At 39.6% G+C, this 15,424-nt stretch overlaps 1 protein-coding gene and 1 long non-coding RNA gene across 3 annotated transcripts; one reads left to right on the top strand and one right to left on the bottom strand.

The window, feature by feature from the left end:
- The first annotated feature begins 664 nt into the window (after positions 1-664).
- gyg2 (glycogenin 2) lies at positions 665-10,143 on the top strand. Of its 2 annotated transcripts, none has more exons than XM_044050067.1 (9): positions 665-731; positions 1,592-1,727; positions 1,874-2,048; positions 3,106-3,268; positions 4,125-4,251; positions 4,823-5,093; positions 5,686-5,805; positions 7,375-7,485; positions 9,011-10,143. In XM_044050067.1, exons 1-9 carry the CDS (start codon positions 725-727, stop codon positions 9,146-9,148), a joined length of 1,248 nt encoding a protein of 415 aa, XP_043906002.1. In that variant the 5' UTR covers positions 665-724; the 3' UTR covers positions 9,149-10,143. The 2 variants fall into 2 exon arrangements, with proteins under 2 accessions (XP_043906002.1, XP_043905994.1); XM_044050059.1 differs by having other exon boundaries at positions 1,589-1,727.
- LOC122784770 lies at positions 1,659-8,629 on the bottom strand. The gene is made up of 4 exons (XR_006362220.1): positions 8,473-8,629; positions 8,059-8,248; positions 3,073-3,290; positions 1,659-1,742 (listed from the first exon to the last, which is right to left on the bottom strand). It is a non-coding gene; the product is annotated as an uncharacterized LOC122784770 (long non-coding RNA).
- Positions 10,144-15,424: the final 5,281 nt, after the last annotated feature.

Raw genomic sequence — 15,424 nt, 5'->3', positions numbered from 1 at the left:
AATGACGGCTGAAGATATCATTTGGTTCTCCACATGTTATTAAAAAGCACAAAAGACGCACACAGACAAACTAAATGCTCTTGTCTGGTTGTGATTAATTATGGAGAATCTCATATGATTTTAATCTTGGTTTCAAATTAAAACTTTTGCTCTTTCTTTTTGTAACATTAGAACTAGATTAGCGCTTAACACAAAATGTGTGAGTCCAGAAAAGGCACGCACCCTCTTAAGATATCATAGATTGGAGTAGGTGTTGATTTTATTACTCTTCTGACATACAAAACTTGTAAAACACGTTATTCCGGAGCTTCTTGTCCATCTCTTGTCGTGCCTCTATCTTTGAGTGCAAAACAATTTAGTGAATCATAACAGAGCCATCTCCATGACAACCCAGTTAAGGCCAGTCACTAATGAAGACCATGAAATAAGAATGTGTTGATGGTGTTCGTGGACTGATGCTATTGTGCAGGAAGTGAAAGTGAACTCATCTCAGCATGTATGTGCAGGACATGAGCAGAGGGTCAACAGGGCGGCCGGTGTGTCTGTTACACTAGTTGAATGACCCGTTGAACTAACAGATAAGTGATCCACCCCCCGTCACACACACTTCCCTTTGCCATTTAAAAACAGACTGAGAAGCTTGTTTGCAAGTGTCATTGGAGCAGGCATGAAAGACTGAACGTGGAAGACTTTCTGAGAAAGCAGAGGTTTTAAGACGTCAGCAATGGCAGGTCAGTGACTTTAATTACATTTACTTATTTACATTCACTGCAATTCTCTTTCTGAGTTTTTCAATGTTTGGTAACAGTCCATACCAAGGAGGGATAGAATAATGTGCAATTTTACTGTGCACTGTGATAAAAAGTCTTCACAATAACTGGAAAATTCCATTACTTTTGATATTTGTAAATGCGGAAAATCATGAATATTTTAATGACATTTTTAATAGCATAAAAAGTGTCTAATTGACCAACATACAGCCCTCGAGTTTTATTTTGAAGTGCCACAAGGGGAAGCCTGCATCCCTCCAAACACTCCAGGACGTCATGATTCATAATGATCTCATTTAAAGTAGTTAACTACTTTAATAATCGATTAATCACTTTGAAGCATCTTTTATTATTAAAACAAGATTACTGATTGTTTCAGGTTCTTAAATGTATAATAATGTCTGTAAAATGTGGAAATATTTTCTTCATTTATTTGCTCCATATAACAAGAAATCATTAAAAACTGAATCATTTTGGTTTGTGGACAAAACAAGACATTCATGAACATCACCATTTTCAGGTTTCACAAACACTGATCACTGTTTATTAACGTTTTCTGACATTTTATGGACCAAATGATTATCAAGAAAATAATTGACAGATTCATCGATTACGGAAATAATCCTTAGTTGCAATTCTAATTTAAAGCAGCTAAACGATGTATGTACGATATGATTTTAAGAGTTTAAAGTGGATTTTAAACCCTTAGTGGACATTTTTGATATGGTATCGTGACCAAATTCAGTCATTAGTGACAATTAAGGACATAAAATACTTGCCTCAGTCTCTGCAACCGCTCACGTCATTATTCTCTGTAGCAGACGAGGCCTTTGTCACACTGGCCACCACAGAGTCCTACTGCATGGGAGCCACAGTGGTGGCCAGGAGCTTACAACGTCACGGGACAACTCGCAGCATCGTTGCCATGGTGACTCCAAATGTCTCGCAGAAGTCAAGGTGGGTGCCTGAGAACTTTGCCAAGATGCATACAGGAACAGATCAGGTTAGGATGATTCTGAAGGTCATAGGTCACTGATGACTCATGCAGTTCTTAACAGGCGCTGTACAGTTTACTGACATGTTTGAATCCCCTTTTGAAACAGGCTTGACCTTGAGAGTGTTTTTGATGAGGTTATTGTGGTGGACATGATGGACAGTGAGGACCGTTACCACCTGGCCCTGCTGGAACGTCCTGAGCTCGGCATCACCTTCACTAAGATCCACTGCTGGACACTGACTCACTATAGCAAGTGTGTGTTTCTGGATGCTGACACACTAGTAAGTTCATTGAACAAACAGTTACCTCTATAAACACAGTCTGAATGTGAATATGCACATTTAATGGTGAGACAAAGTATATTCTTAAAATGTAATGGATTTAAGCTGGCATAGATTTTAGTGGGTGAGTGTTCTGTGAAGTGCATGCCAACAGTTTTCTCCCCAAAAAATAGTTTCTTAGTCATCAATTGAGTTAAGTTACAAGTTGCAAATCTTTAAAACAAAGGAAAGGACACAACAGACATGTATGATTCTTAAAGTATTGCCGCTATAAGATATAAATAAGTGTCTGCAATGTTTAACATCAAGAGATGCATAATGTACTTACCATAAAGTGAGATTATTCCTTTTTTATTATGTTTCTGCACTTTTAAAATCACTCTTCAGAGGACTCATACATAGAAACAAACACACCGAGCTCAGTCTAAATGAAGCCATCCAGATATCGCACAATTCACTGTACAGCATGTTAACTGGCGATTACCTACAACAGTTAAAAGTCTAATATTCCTCTGTCAGTCAATAAAGGCAGACTTTTATTTGGATTCAAGTTTGACAGTAATGTTACTGTAGCTTCTTGGTCTGTTTGGTCAGTGCAAACATGTCGGTTGGAACATGCATTTGAAAGGGGAGTGCGAAAAACACTGATCAAGATGAGAGTTCAGGGTCGTACGCGCACTGACGCACACACATGAACTTGTGCACATGCATGATGTTCTCGACATGACTCAACTGTCCTCGATGTCACTGCTCTACTGGAGTTTTGATTATTGTATTTTTGTCACTGCACAAAAAGACCTCATAAAAAAAAATCTAATTTGAATGGACATAGATTCGATCGAGTGAGCATTCTGTTAAGTGACAATAATCTTTTTTTCATTCTTTTCATAGAAAAGTCTTGATAGCAATATTTTCAATTCTTTGAGCAGCACCACTCCTATCACTTATTACACAAATATCAGACATTTAACGAATGAAAGCCTTCATGATGCCATTACTTTTTCCATAGCATATATATTGCAACCTGTTCAAACTGTAATCGGCTGCTTCCTCTCAGGTTCTGTGTAACGTGGATGAGCTGTTTGAGAGAGACGAGCTGACAGCAGCTCCTGATCCCGGCTGGCCAGACTGCTTCAACTCTGGCGTGTTCGTCTTCAAACCATCACTCCACACCCACGCCAGACTCCTGGATCACGCCCTGCAGCACGGCAGCTTTGATGGTAGGACACGACAAGTTTTAGGCTTTAATCAAAAGAGAAAAAACACGGATCAAAAGAAAAAACAGCTGGCACAATCGATTAGAGATCAGACACGACGCGCGGTTCAGAGCTGAGAGAGAGAGACACACACAGAGTGTTTCCTCTTGCTATGACACCATGTTTCAAACTAGTTAGATATTTACAAAAGTTTATAAAGACATGATTGACATGTGTCCACACCGACGCCAACAGATCTGCAGCTGCACACAAGAGCATGCCCCGGTAGTTACTGGTGTTACATGTTTATATCTGGTTATCTGGGCCAGTCTGCTCGGCTGTGGGCAGTCTTTGGGGCGCAAAATTTAGACAACTGATCACTGGTGTTTGTCCATGGCTCATTATTCTTTCCAAGTCAGTTTTTGTTTTTTCCTTTGAAAACTGTTCACTGTATGAAACCTGATCGAAGACTCGCAATAGAGTCTTTTTTTGAATTGGAAACAGCTCACTCTCCTGCTCCAAAAATTGAGTTTTCTCTTGATAAAGGTTGTCTAATGGTGAGGAAAACAGTGTACATATGTTTTAGATGTCACAGACTTAAGCAGGTGTAGATTTCATTAGATGATGTGTACATTGAGCATCTGTGTCTCAACCCTGAACTATTCTTTTTTTAATGGGTCCAATGTGGGATTGGGTCAGTTTATTTATGCCACGTTCATACATTCTAGTAATATAATCTGGAACACACACACCTTTTCTTACCACTGACTGCTTGATTCCAAAATAAAACATCCCATGAGGACAGTTTGTCATCTGCGGGACATAAATACACTTTTTAAAAATATGTTTCATTTCCCTCTGCTGCATCTGTTGCTGTCAGGAGGAGACCAGGGCCTGTTGAACTCTTTCTTCAGCAGCTGGCCACATACAGACATCGCTAAACACCTGCCCTTTATCTACAACCTCAGTGCCAGCTCCATCTACACTTACCTGCCTGCTTTCCAACAGTAAGTATGTCTGCATCCCCTGTTGCCACAGCAACATACTTACATAGATACACAGTCATGGTTTAAAAAAAGCGTTTTTTTAAACCATGATGTTTTTTGCAATTCAAAATTAAAGCTACAGACAGACAGGATGACTGGACAAATACACACTTGACTGTCAAGTTTCATCCACAGGTTAGAATAAGTTTTGGGATGGCAGGGTTTAGTGCTGAGCTCCTCTCAACAGACAATGAGGTCGAGTTATTGATACTGTTCAAGTGGTGGTCAGTGAAGTAGGATTTGAAACAGGAGAGATTAGGAGGAGTGAGGATGGAAGCGCTGGTGACGTCAAAGTCAGATAATAGGTCCCATCAAATAAGGACGCTGAGGGAGGTTGTGTTTGTCAGTACAAACTTGTGACATTTAATACACAGGTTTCCCATAATGTTAGACCAACCAGTCTTTATCGTTGCCTCAGTCAACACTGACCTTGTATCCATTCTTTCTCTTGCATCTGGAAATGAGTGGTACTTTAAATACAAAAATTAACTGGTACAACAAAACAAACATGCAGTCCTATGCATTTCCTCAGTTTTGGCCACAATGCAAAGATTGTCCATTTCCTGGGAGCAATGAAACCCTGGAGTTCCCACAGCCAGTGGGAAGCAGGCCACTCACACACCATGAGACGGTTTGTGTCTCTGTGGTGGAGGGAATACGACACACAACAGCACACAACACCACCTGCACCGGGGAAGGAGCCTCCTCATGACTCTGAGAGAACACAACTACACACAACACCACCTGCACCATTGAAGGAGCCTTCTCATGACTCTGAGAGAACACAACAGGTCTCAACTCAGGTCGGTCCACTTTTCACAATTTACTAAAAGCAATAAAAACTAACTCACTCTTCATATCAGCATATGAGCTTCAGGTTGATCCAAAGATGTCATGGAAAATAAAGAGCTTTTCCATCTGGAAACTCAAGTCTGTAGACTGTTTTTAGTTTGCAGGGACACAGAAGCTGTTGGCCTGTTTTTTCCTTGTTTGGGAACTGTGTTGCTTTGTTGCTCTGAGTTACTTAATAACACATTGATCCAAATAATGGAGGCGGCAGTGGCTCAACCACTGTTGAAATGTTTTAGTTGAAAAACAGCATGATTAAAATGGGGAAGAAAAATGATTGGAGATACTGTGGATGTTCACATATTGTAGACCACATTCACATTCAAACAGGTACAGAAGGATTGGAGTATTTTCCAGTAAAATATGCCAAATTACTTGTTGAGTCATAGCTTAACCATAAGAGGACAGCTTCAATTTGTTTGGTTTGCTCCTAAGTCACAGAAGCTTCCACAGAGTTTTGGCTGTGACACAAACATGAGACATGGCTGCCCAAACCTGCTCTTTGTTGCCTTGTCCCACCACTCAATTCACCCTATTGTTCTTTAGGATCAAGAACAAGAAGCCAGGATGCCGTTTACAGAAGAGTTGGACACTTCGGACTCACTTCTTGCACTTTCCCCAATCACTGAGGAGCAGCGTTCACTGGTTGAACGACATAGAGAGGAGGTAAACTGGATATATTGATCAATATCTATAATTAATTGTCAGTGTCAGGCTGTTGTACGCATTTATAGACATATGCATTTGTTCACAATGTAAATCATGATGAGCAAATTTGTATAATACAACATTTCTGGCTATTTTTACTGCCATTTTTCTAAGACCTACTATTTTGTTTGACAATCAAATCACAGCTTCATCATTTACGAGTTATTGTAAACATACTTAAGTCTTCAGTCGATGTTTGGAAAAGTTAAGTGAATTATTCGTGAGCCAAAAGTAATGTCTTGCAACACATCTGCCCTCGTTTTAATTATCAATGGGGCACCACTTTAATTTAGGAAATAAAGTTGAGGAATCAGCAATTCCTCTATACTTTCTTCAAAGTAAACATTTGTTTACTGACAGTTAATCAATTAAAAATTAATCTCATTGCTGGAGTGGAGTTACAAGTTCTTGAAACATGAATCTAGTCCACATACAATGACTTTGAAGTAAATGCATATTTAATTATGGGGAAAAGTTAACATTTAGCTCTGTGTGTGGACCATGATTTATATAAAGCTCAACTTCGACAAGTAGTCATTAAAACATTTGCTCGTCAGTCCACCAATTAACTCAGTGAAAGACCTCATGAGCATAGCTGCTTGTGTTTATAGTGTATCATGGTGATTATTACGGTGGGGCTTATTAGGCAGGTTGAGTGCTTCTTGTTAGTTCCAGTAGATGAGAATGTTAATTTATGAGTTTTCTGCTCGACTGCATTCGAGTCCGGCAGAAAAGAGGAACGCAGACAGTCAGAGCTTATTATCTGCCACGGGCTCCTGAGCTTCATATTGCATTTATGTCATTTGTTTCATTCATTCAGCTTAATGCACTGTTTACACAAGCTTGTAAAATGAGTCTGAACACACAAACACACACACTTTCTCCTAACAGACAATGGCCATGAGGACACATCAACTGATTTATCAAATAAAGGGGTGTTTTAAGGAATATGGGGCCCAAGGCCCTCTACAGTAGTCTCCTTTACAAAGACAACCCTGGAGTTTAAAAGATTCCTCCACTCAGCCCCAAGTGTCTCAGGGAACTACCGTGGCCTTCACATACCAGAAATGATAGAAGAGATAAAAGATTTTTTTTGAAGAAAACAATTTCAAATGGCAAACCTGAAGAGAAAATAATTATACTTAATGTTTCATAAATGTACAATCAGTTGTTTTCCATTACCCAAGAATGAGTCTTTTTGATTTAAATTTATTTATATGAGGAGCTGGTCTACAGGAACACCATGTTTTTACAAGAGCCCACAATGGCTCTAACAATCTCCAACACACTAAATGCAATTGCAATATGCAATTTCACCAAGTAATGTTGTGAAATAATTCACTCTTTGTTACACCGTGATACATTTCTGCCAATAAACCCTCCTAAATGTTACATTCTGGACTTTTAAATGGTTCTTAAATAAACATTGTTGCAGTGGACTAAGGTTATCAGTTGTTGTTTTGGCAGTTGCGTGCATCATCTCCCGTGTTGCAACATGACCTTTGGGTAACATATTCTTCTCTCTAGTTCTCTCACACAGGTTGCACACCTGTGTTAGAAGAGTCAAAATCAAGTGAGCGTGAACAGAGTGAAGACCTCAAGTCTTTGGGTACAGAGGATTTGAAAGATAGCGACACTGTAAGTCAACTTTTCCTTTCTCACTGCTTCACAAACACAATTACAACAGCTTTTAAAAGTGTTTATAGTATTTAAATCCACACTTTATTATGTCATGTGCTCACTCTTTATGTGCAAAGTCTTATCCCTCAGAGATCCACAACATTAAACTGTATGTAACGCTGTACCGTTCAGATGTAGCCATAACATCTGCTTGGTGTAGTAGTACAATGAGAAGGCGCCCGAGTTCTTTGTATCTTTAAAACCTTTTTACAACTGTACTTGGTACTGTTACTCATTTTAACTTATAACTTGTTTAAGTAAATATTTATCTATATGAAATTATAACAAATGGCAGTGCCTCCAATATGACTTTTGTAGAGAATTTTAACCCTTTTCATCCATTAAAAAAAACTGCTACCTAATATGAATCACCTTATGAAATACTTGACAAGTATACTTTAAAAACAAACCCACAATTGGGAATTTATTTTTAAAAAATGTACACAAATAATAATAAATTGGTTTTGTATCACAGAAGTAAATAATTAGGTCATAAATTGTAAAAAAAAAGAAAAAGGAATCTGTACTCACGAATCCTGGATGTACTGTATATGATGAATAAACTGGCAGCAGGCATAGTGTCGGGGGAAACCACGTCAGGCACAAAACCCGGAGGAAAAGAGCGCAGCAGCAGTCTGTGACACCTATGACAGCAGCAGGCGCTCTGTGTGCTCTCTTATTCACGGTCACTTCTCAGTCATGGTCACAAATGTCCGTTGTCCTGAATCGAATAATTTAGCCAAGCATAAGTACATATAGCATTTCAAAAAGTACTAGCAGTTACTTATATTAACAACTCTTTTCACATGTAAAGCTAACAGTCCCGACAGCTACGTGAAACACGAATATGCTAATGCTAACGGCTATTCGCAGTTACCGACACCCGTTCTTTTTAAACTTTAACACTTAATCACAGCATATTTAAACACATGCAGATAGATTTACCTCTAGTAGAATCGCACTAGTCCAAACCACAGCATAACTGGTCGTCAGCCACAACATTTATGGATGATAACGGCTCTCCAACAACACTTGCCTGGATGCTACGGCTAAGCCCCGCCCATCTATCTGGGATGATATTTAGATTGGCTGCTGGGTCATGACCTTCCAATAACAGTAAAGAATACCGATGATTGACAGATCTGGTTTATGTGCACATCGTCAAGAACCACATTTTAATTTTAAATAATAAATATTTTAACATGTATTTATATTTTAACATATTAACTTTAACGTTGGAACCATATTTGAATATTTTTTTTAAACTTAAAGTCTAAATGAAAATGAATTTTTCAGGACTATTAGGTCATACTTCAACCCCCTCCACTAAAGTGGGTCAAAACAACAAAAACAAATCTTAAAAATGACTTCTGTTCGACTTTACCACTGATCCACTTTGATCCTGCCTGAAAAAAGTGGCATGCTCCTTGTGATGAATTATCTCTGAAGTTGAATGTATTTTTCTCTCACTTGGTGGCGACAGAGTGCAGCAGACATTACACAGCAGCCAGACAGAGAGCAGCTGGAGCGTCGCAGGCTGTGGGAGGCTGGACACGCTGACTACCTGGGCAGAGACTCCTTCCAAAACATCCAGATGATGCTGGACTGCTTCCTGGAATAGAAGCCTACACATACAAAAATCTCTGCGACTAGAATTGTTTTTATTTTCTACAAAAGGCCCATGCTAAAAAAAAATAAACTGAATAATTATTACACAAATACTCACTATGCACTCATAAAGTGATTAAACTGAACTTTGACCAGCTGAATTTTGGTTGAGCAGCCATTCCACCATTCAAGTTACTAACAGTTTAAGACGTTATTTGTAATTTTCTTGTCCAAAAAACTGCATGAACACACCGAACTGTGATCTTGAAAACAAAAACTTAAAAAAAGGTTATTTTTCAGCTCAGAAATGCATGAAACCCCCCCACAGATTTCATCATAGCTTCAATTGAACAGTGTCCAGAACTATACAAGGCCTGAGGGCCATTTAATTATTTACACGATTATTCAATATGTAATCATTCAAACATGAGTAAAAAATGCTTTTGTTGTAACCCACAAACCGACGTAGCCTACCATTCAAAGATCAGCTTGAAACTAATTGTGGACATGACTTTTGTCTTCAGTTGGACAGAGCCACAGCTAGTGCACTGCTCTTTTTGCCAGAAAGCTGTTTTATGATTTATGTTGTTAAACTTCAAACTGAGCACAAAAACTGAACCCTGCAGTGCTTCCACCAGGTTGTGTTAGTATTTGTCCACCAGGGGGCACTGTGGCTCTTCTATGTGAGCTTCGTCCCCATCATTTTAACCTAATCAGAGAAGCAGGACCACAGATTAATAGTTGTTTGACTGCAGTCAACAGCGTGCTGTGTGATCTTTATCCACTGGGCATGTGATTTCCAGAGGCATTCCCCTCATAATGTTGGGATGCAGTGATGAAAGATGGCGCGCTGAATACAAAAACTAAATGTCAGGAGCTGAAGCTCGGGCTGGTGGCGGAGCTCAGGCCTCACAATGATTGCTCTGAAAGACAACCTGGCACACTGCCGTGTTTGGCTGAGTGGCTCCTGCTTGACTCAGATTCATCAAGAATCAATCTGGGATAAGATGCTGGCTTCCTCTGACCACCTCAGTCATTAAACTGAAGAAAAATGAATGAATGAATGAAACAGCTTGGGGAACACTGATAACTTTATGTTGTGTCACTTTACACTGGGTAATAACCTATATCCAAAAAAAGTCATTTTGATAATTGCTTAAATGGGTAAATATTTATAAGAATAAATGTTACGTAATATTGTGTATTATGCATAAACTTATCGATATACACTCATTTGCCACTTAATTATTAGGTAAACACAACACCTAAGAAGGTGGCAAGAGTGGTCATTTGCGGCTGCAGCTCATCTGCTTCAAGATTTGACAAGTTGAAGGTCACTGAAAATCACCGCTCGTCCTTGAACTCCAGAACTTCGTCTCAACCATGTCCACGTGTCTAAATGCACTGACTCACTTCCACATGGTTGGGTGAATATGGGAATTTTATTCCATTACAATTGAAATGAAAATTAAATCACAACAATTTGTTATTGAATTATCTGATGTAAATGGACAGCAATTCAAATTTTGACTAGAAACAGGTCAAAACCTGTTTCTGGTTAACTCTCATTACTGAGCTAAAACTCAACCGCTTGTGCATCTGCCTCAAGAGCAACAAAATCCCAAAATAATAATAATAATAATAATAATCCTTCCAGTTTCAAGAGGGTTCTTGCTTGAACCCTACAAATAAAAATCTGTTAGAAATAAATCAATGCACACTATTCACCGGCGTCACAGGCAACCAGCACTGACCCCACAAAAGAATTTCATCATAGAAACCGAGTGTGTATTTGTTTTGACAGTAAGGGAGTGACACCTATACGTGCTTGGAAGTGAAACTGAAGTGGAACTGAATGACACGCTTGGTCAAATAACCAGGAGCTCCAAGCTGTTTGGTCTAGATGAAGCATCTGGGTCCCATTGTGTTGTCTTTCCTCACTTGTTTATTCTGTATTATTCTAAAGGGATAACACTAGTTTCATTTAAGTGTGCTCGTGTGAGGTACTGACACAGTCAATGCTGATGCAGAGTGTCTTTTTGCCATTTTATCCCCCTTACCGACAAGAATTGCCCACTTTCACGCACCAAAGTCCATGGAGAAAATCATCATTTTTAGCTTGTGGAGAACCTGGAGCTGCTGGTCTACTGCTGCCCCGTTAGGTTAGCTTGTGACACCAAGGTAAATCTAAACACTGGAGTCACAAAATGACACATTTGAAGTGACTGATGGAAGCAGTGGATAACAACACCTGTGTACCGTGATGCAAAATCAGAGAAAAACTAGTTTCCAGTCAGAAATGCCTGTGCACTGGTGAGATTAAATATCAAACAGTCTTAGGATAGAGTCATTCCCACCTGACGACCACACAGTCTCAGCACGAATCTCAGATTGTCTCTCTGACATATCTGCATTCCAGCTAACCCTCTCCAAAATGGAGCTGCTGGTCTTCCCAGCCAAACCAACGATACATCATAACATCTTCGTGTGTCCTTCCGTGCTGGTGGAATGATCACAACCAGAACAGGCGTGTCCCTGTCTATCCTCAAGAAGCTCTTCCAAGAGCATCTTCTGTCCTAGCACTTACCTTACCCCCTCCCCTGCACTACCTCCTTCTGCCTCTTTCAGTCCACTGTTCCTGTCGAGTGGATTTCTTTCCAAGACTTCTATGAATCTTACTCCTCTTTTGTAAGTCGCTCTGGATAAAAGCGTCTGCTAAATGCTTAAATGTAAATGTTATTATAAGGTGAGAATTTTGTGAAGTGGTGTGGCAGCCATCTCAAACACAAAGACACTTCAAAAAAAACTAAATAACCTTAAAGTATCACTTTAAAAACAATGCTTCCCACCTCTGTGTGTCTGTTAAGATGAAATAAAGTCTTGATAATGTCCCCCGTCATGGAGCTGTCTGACTGATGCAGTGATGATTGAGGACAAGGCTGTTAGTGATAGAACAGAACAAAACAGTGTGTGTGTGCAGACTGCGTGTCCATGCCAGTCAGACTCAGTGGATGAGATGCATGCCCCCCCCCCTGCTCCTCAGAAAATGTAATAAGTGACAGACAATCCTAAGCACCTCCATATGTTTTGGGCTCAGTGAACCGTCTCCTCATCATGTGTGGTAGCAGTCTCAGGACTATTTTGATTCATGCTCTAAGCTGCCGCTAATTTGATCAGCGGTTCAGCCAGTGGCTTCGTATTCTAATGACCCGCGCTTTTTTTTTCAATTTGCAATTTGGCTAAGTGGGGACTGCAAGAATAATGACAGTCAGCTGTGGAGGGGAGTATGGAGCAAACATTTCAAAAGCTCCTGACGGGGCGGAGCAGCTGGGCGGAGCTGGCCCTCGCAGTGCCAGGAAGTTCGACTCAAAACTGGGCCACAAACCAGGTTCCCACAATTAGACAAGTAAGCATTTCAGTGAGCAGATGCCACTCGAGGAGGATTTCACATCAAATTGTTGCTTCTTACTGCTGAGATATCTTCAGAGGAGAAGAATTCACCGTTGGGGTCCAGAACTTGTAGATTAGACGTAAATCCTGTGAAATTCTATATTAACTGAATTCAGCAGCAATAAAAGCTGATAAGCATTTTCACATCTGTCTCTACTCTCTAACTCCCAGAGCAGGAGATGATCCAAGGTTCAAAGTTTAGGATACAGCTGCTGAAATCTGTTTTTTTTACATACTGTTTTTTTGTACAAAGCAGATCCACAGCGTAGCAATTAAAGGAATAGTTAAGGGTTGTTGTTTTTTGAAGTGAGATTGTGATACAGTCTGTGCCCAGAAAAAAAAGAGCGAGACACAGATGTTCACTTTTCACTGTGGTCACAAGGAAAAACAAATATTAGCCACTTAACTAAAGGCTCAGTCAACACGTGCAGACATTTCCACCACTCTGAAGCAGATGTGTTTCCAGCAATGAATCCATCATTCACTATTGTCTGAATAAAATTCATTGACAACAAAACAAAAACATGTTGACTTTGTTTTGTACTTTTGTTTAATTGGGCTTTGTCTTTTTTTGTCGGATCGCATGCTTCGGAATGTTGTCTCTTCAGAGGAGAAATGCTCTAAATCAGATTGTCAAGTGGTCGGGTTGGTTTTTGAGGCAAGCAAACTCCATTTTAAATGATGAATCGCAACCTATAACAGTGAATTTAAGCTTTTTTGACCCACACAAAGTCAGTCATCATCTAACCACTTTATCCTCCACCAGAGGGTCGCGGGGGTGCTGTGCCAATCTCAGCTACATCGGGCGAAAGGCGGGGTACACCCTGGACAGTTCGCCAGTCCATCGCAGGGCCACACACAGATAGAGACAAACAACCATTCACTCTCACACTCACTCCTATGGTCAATTTAGAGTGTCCAATTCACCTAATCCCCACATTGCATGTTTTTAGACTGTGGGAGGAAGCCGGAGAACTCGGTGAGAACCTGGTGAGAACCCACGCACACACGGGGAGAACATGCAAACTCCATGCAGAAAGGCCCTTGTTCCAACCGGGGCTCGAACCCGGCTCTTCTCGCTGCAAGGCAAGAGTGCTAACCACTACAACACCGTGTGACCCCCACACAAAGTCAAATAAATAAAATATCAAAGTCCATTTCAGCTCATCTATCTTTTTAATTTGTAAATTGTATCTAATTGCAAAATGTAAATTACAAAAAAAACTAACTAAACTACTGTATCAGGTTAAAGGAATAACACGAGTTTCCCCTGAGTTGAGAAAATACTACAACCATTCTAGTAATACAAAGCTTTAATGAATGACAAAGACTCTGGAACTGTCATCTTTTCAATCTTGCTTTCAGTCCTGATGCTGTGTGATCGCATGTGGCCGTTTATTATGGGTTACATGTTCTTTGTCTTATGTTGTGTCTTTTTCTGTCCCATTTTGAGTTGTCAAAGCATTTTGCTTCTGTAAAGCACTCTGGCTCAACTCCTGTTTCATCTATTTTTGATTCTGGACACTGAGCGAGGGACAAAAACGTGAACCTTATCCAGGTAACATTAAAAGCTGAATAATAGATGTGGTTCAGTGCAATATTCTGTATGCAAATCACAGCCGACTTTGTCAGTTGAGTGTGAACAGTCGGATTTACTGAGTGCTGAACACAGAATACTGCCAAAGCCACTTCTTCGCGGCTCATTTTCTGCGACTGATGATCATATGATTTATATGAACACATGCGTTCATGAAGGAAACTCAGTACTGATGTAAACAGACTGAAAAACAAGCAGTATATTACAAATACATGATAAAAAATATCACACAGACGCCTCAGAGTTTGCCCCGGCGTTCTACATTGACGCTGCACACACACACACACAGTGAGGCTCATGCCTTCTGACCGAGCAGAGCTTTGAAACGCTCTTCAAACACACGCAGCATCTCTGTTGCTCAGACACGTACACTGATGTTGATCATGAAAGTCTCCACAGCTGATGCTGAAGCTTTAAATGATCCATCAGTGACAGACGGAAGAGTGAATGTGAAGATCTCCAGTCATGCGATGATCGCACTAGTGTTTTTAACTCACTAAAGCACTCAAACGGAGTGCTTTATGTGAGATTAAAAAAAATAAAAAATAATAATTAAATAAAGCATAAACTGAATGTTAATAACTGGATTTTGATTTCATTTTGAGAATAGAGAATCTTTATTTTAATCAAAAAAGGGCTCTCTAAACTGATAGAGATATGTGTATATAAAAATAACTATGCATATTTAAGTGAATGGTTACCTTTGTGAACAGATCTTTTTTTTTATTTCTAAAATTGTTCAAGAACAACAAAAGCACAGCAGTGTTTTGCAGTTTCTTAATAAAATAGACACTAATGGCACTGCATTTTTGCCCACAATTTAGCAACTCATTTACAGTCACTTAATTTCATTTTGAATTGGTAAAGGAATGACTTCAAAGAAAATGTACCGTAACTTAACTTAATGCACGTTATTTGAAACATATATACATTAAATCTCAACTAAAACATTGGGAAAATACTGCAAATGTGTTTGGGACCCCCAAAAATAATCTCCTGCGATCCATTTGAGGGTGAATCACTGTGTGTAAACTGTAACTACTTCAGTATGTGGCAATCAAACGTGTTAGACTTCCTTTCAAGGAGTTGTGAGGCGTCCCTAACCTGAACTTTAACCCTGGTTTACCAATTTTATTTAACACGAGATGTTTCCCAAAAACCCTACATCTCCCTGTGTAAAGTCTTCTGTAACTATCACTGCCGTGACTAACTGAAGAGAGAACTGTTACACGGTCATATGTA

The sequence above is a fragment of the Solea senegalensis genome, linkage group LG2 (assembly GCF_019176455.1).
Source record: "Solea senegalensis isolate Sse05_10M linkage group LG2, IFAPA_SoseM_1, whole genome shotgun sequence".
NCBI classification, from domain to species: domain Eukaryota; kingdom Metazoa; phylum Chordata; class Actinopteri; order Pleuronectiformes; family Soleidae; genus Solea; species Solea senegalensis.
Note: the sequence above shows the minus strand (reverse complement) of the source record. Positions and strands in the feature narration are given on the sequence as shown.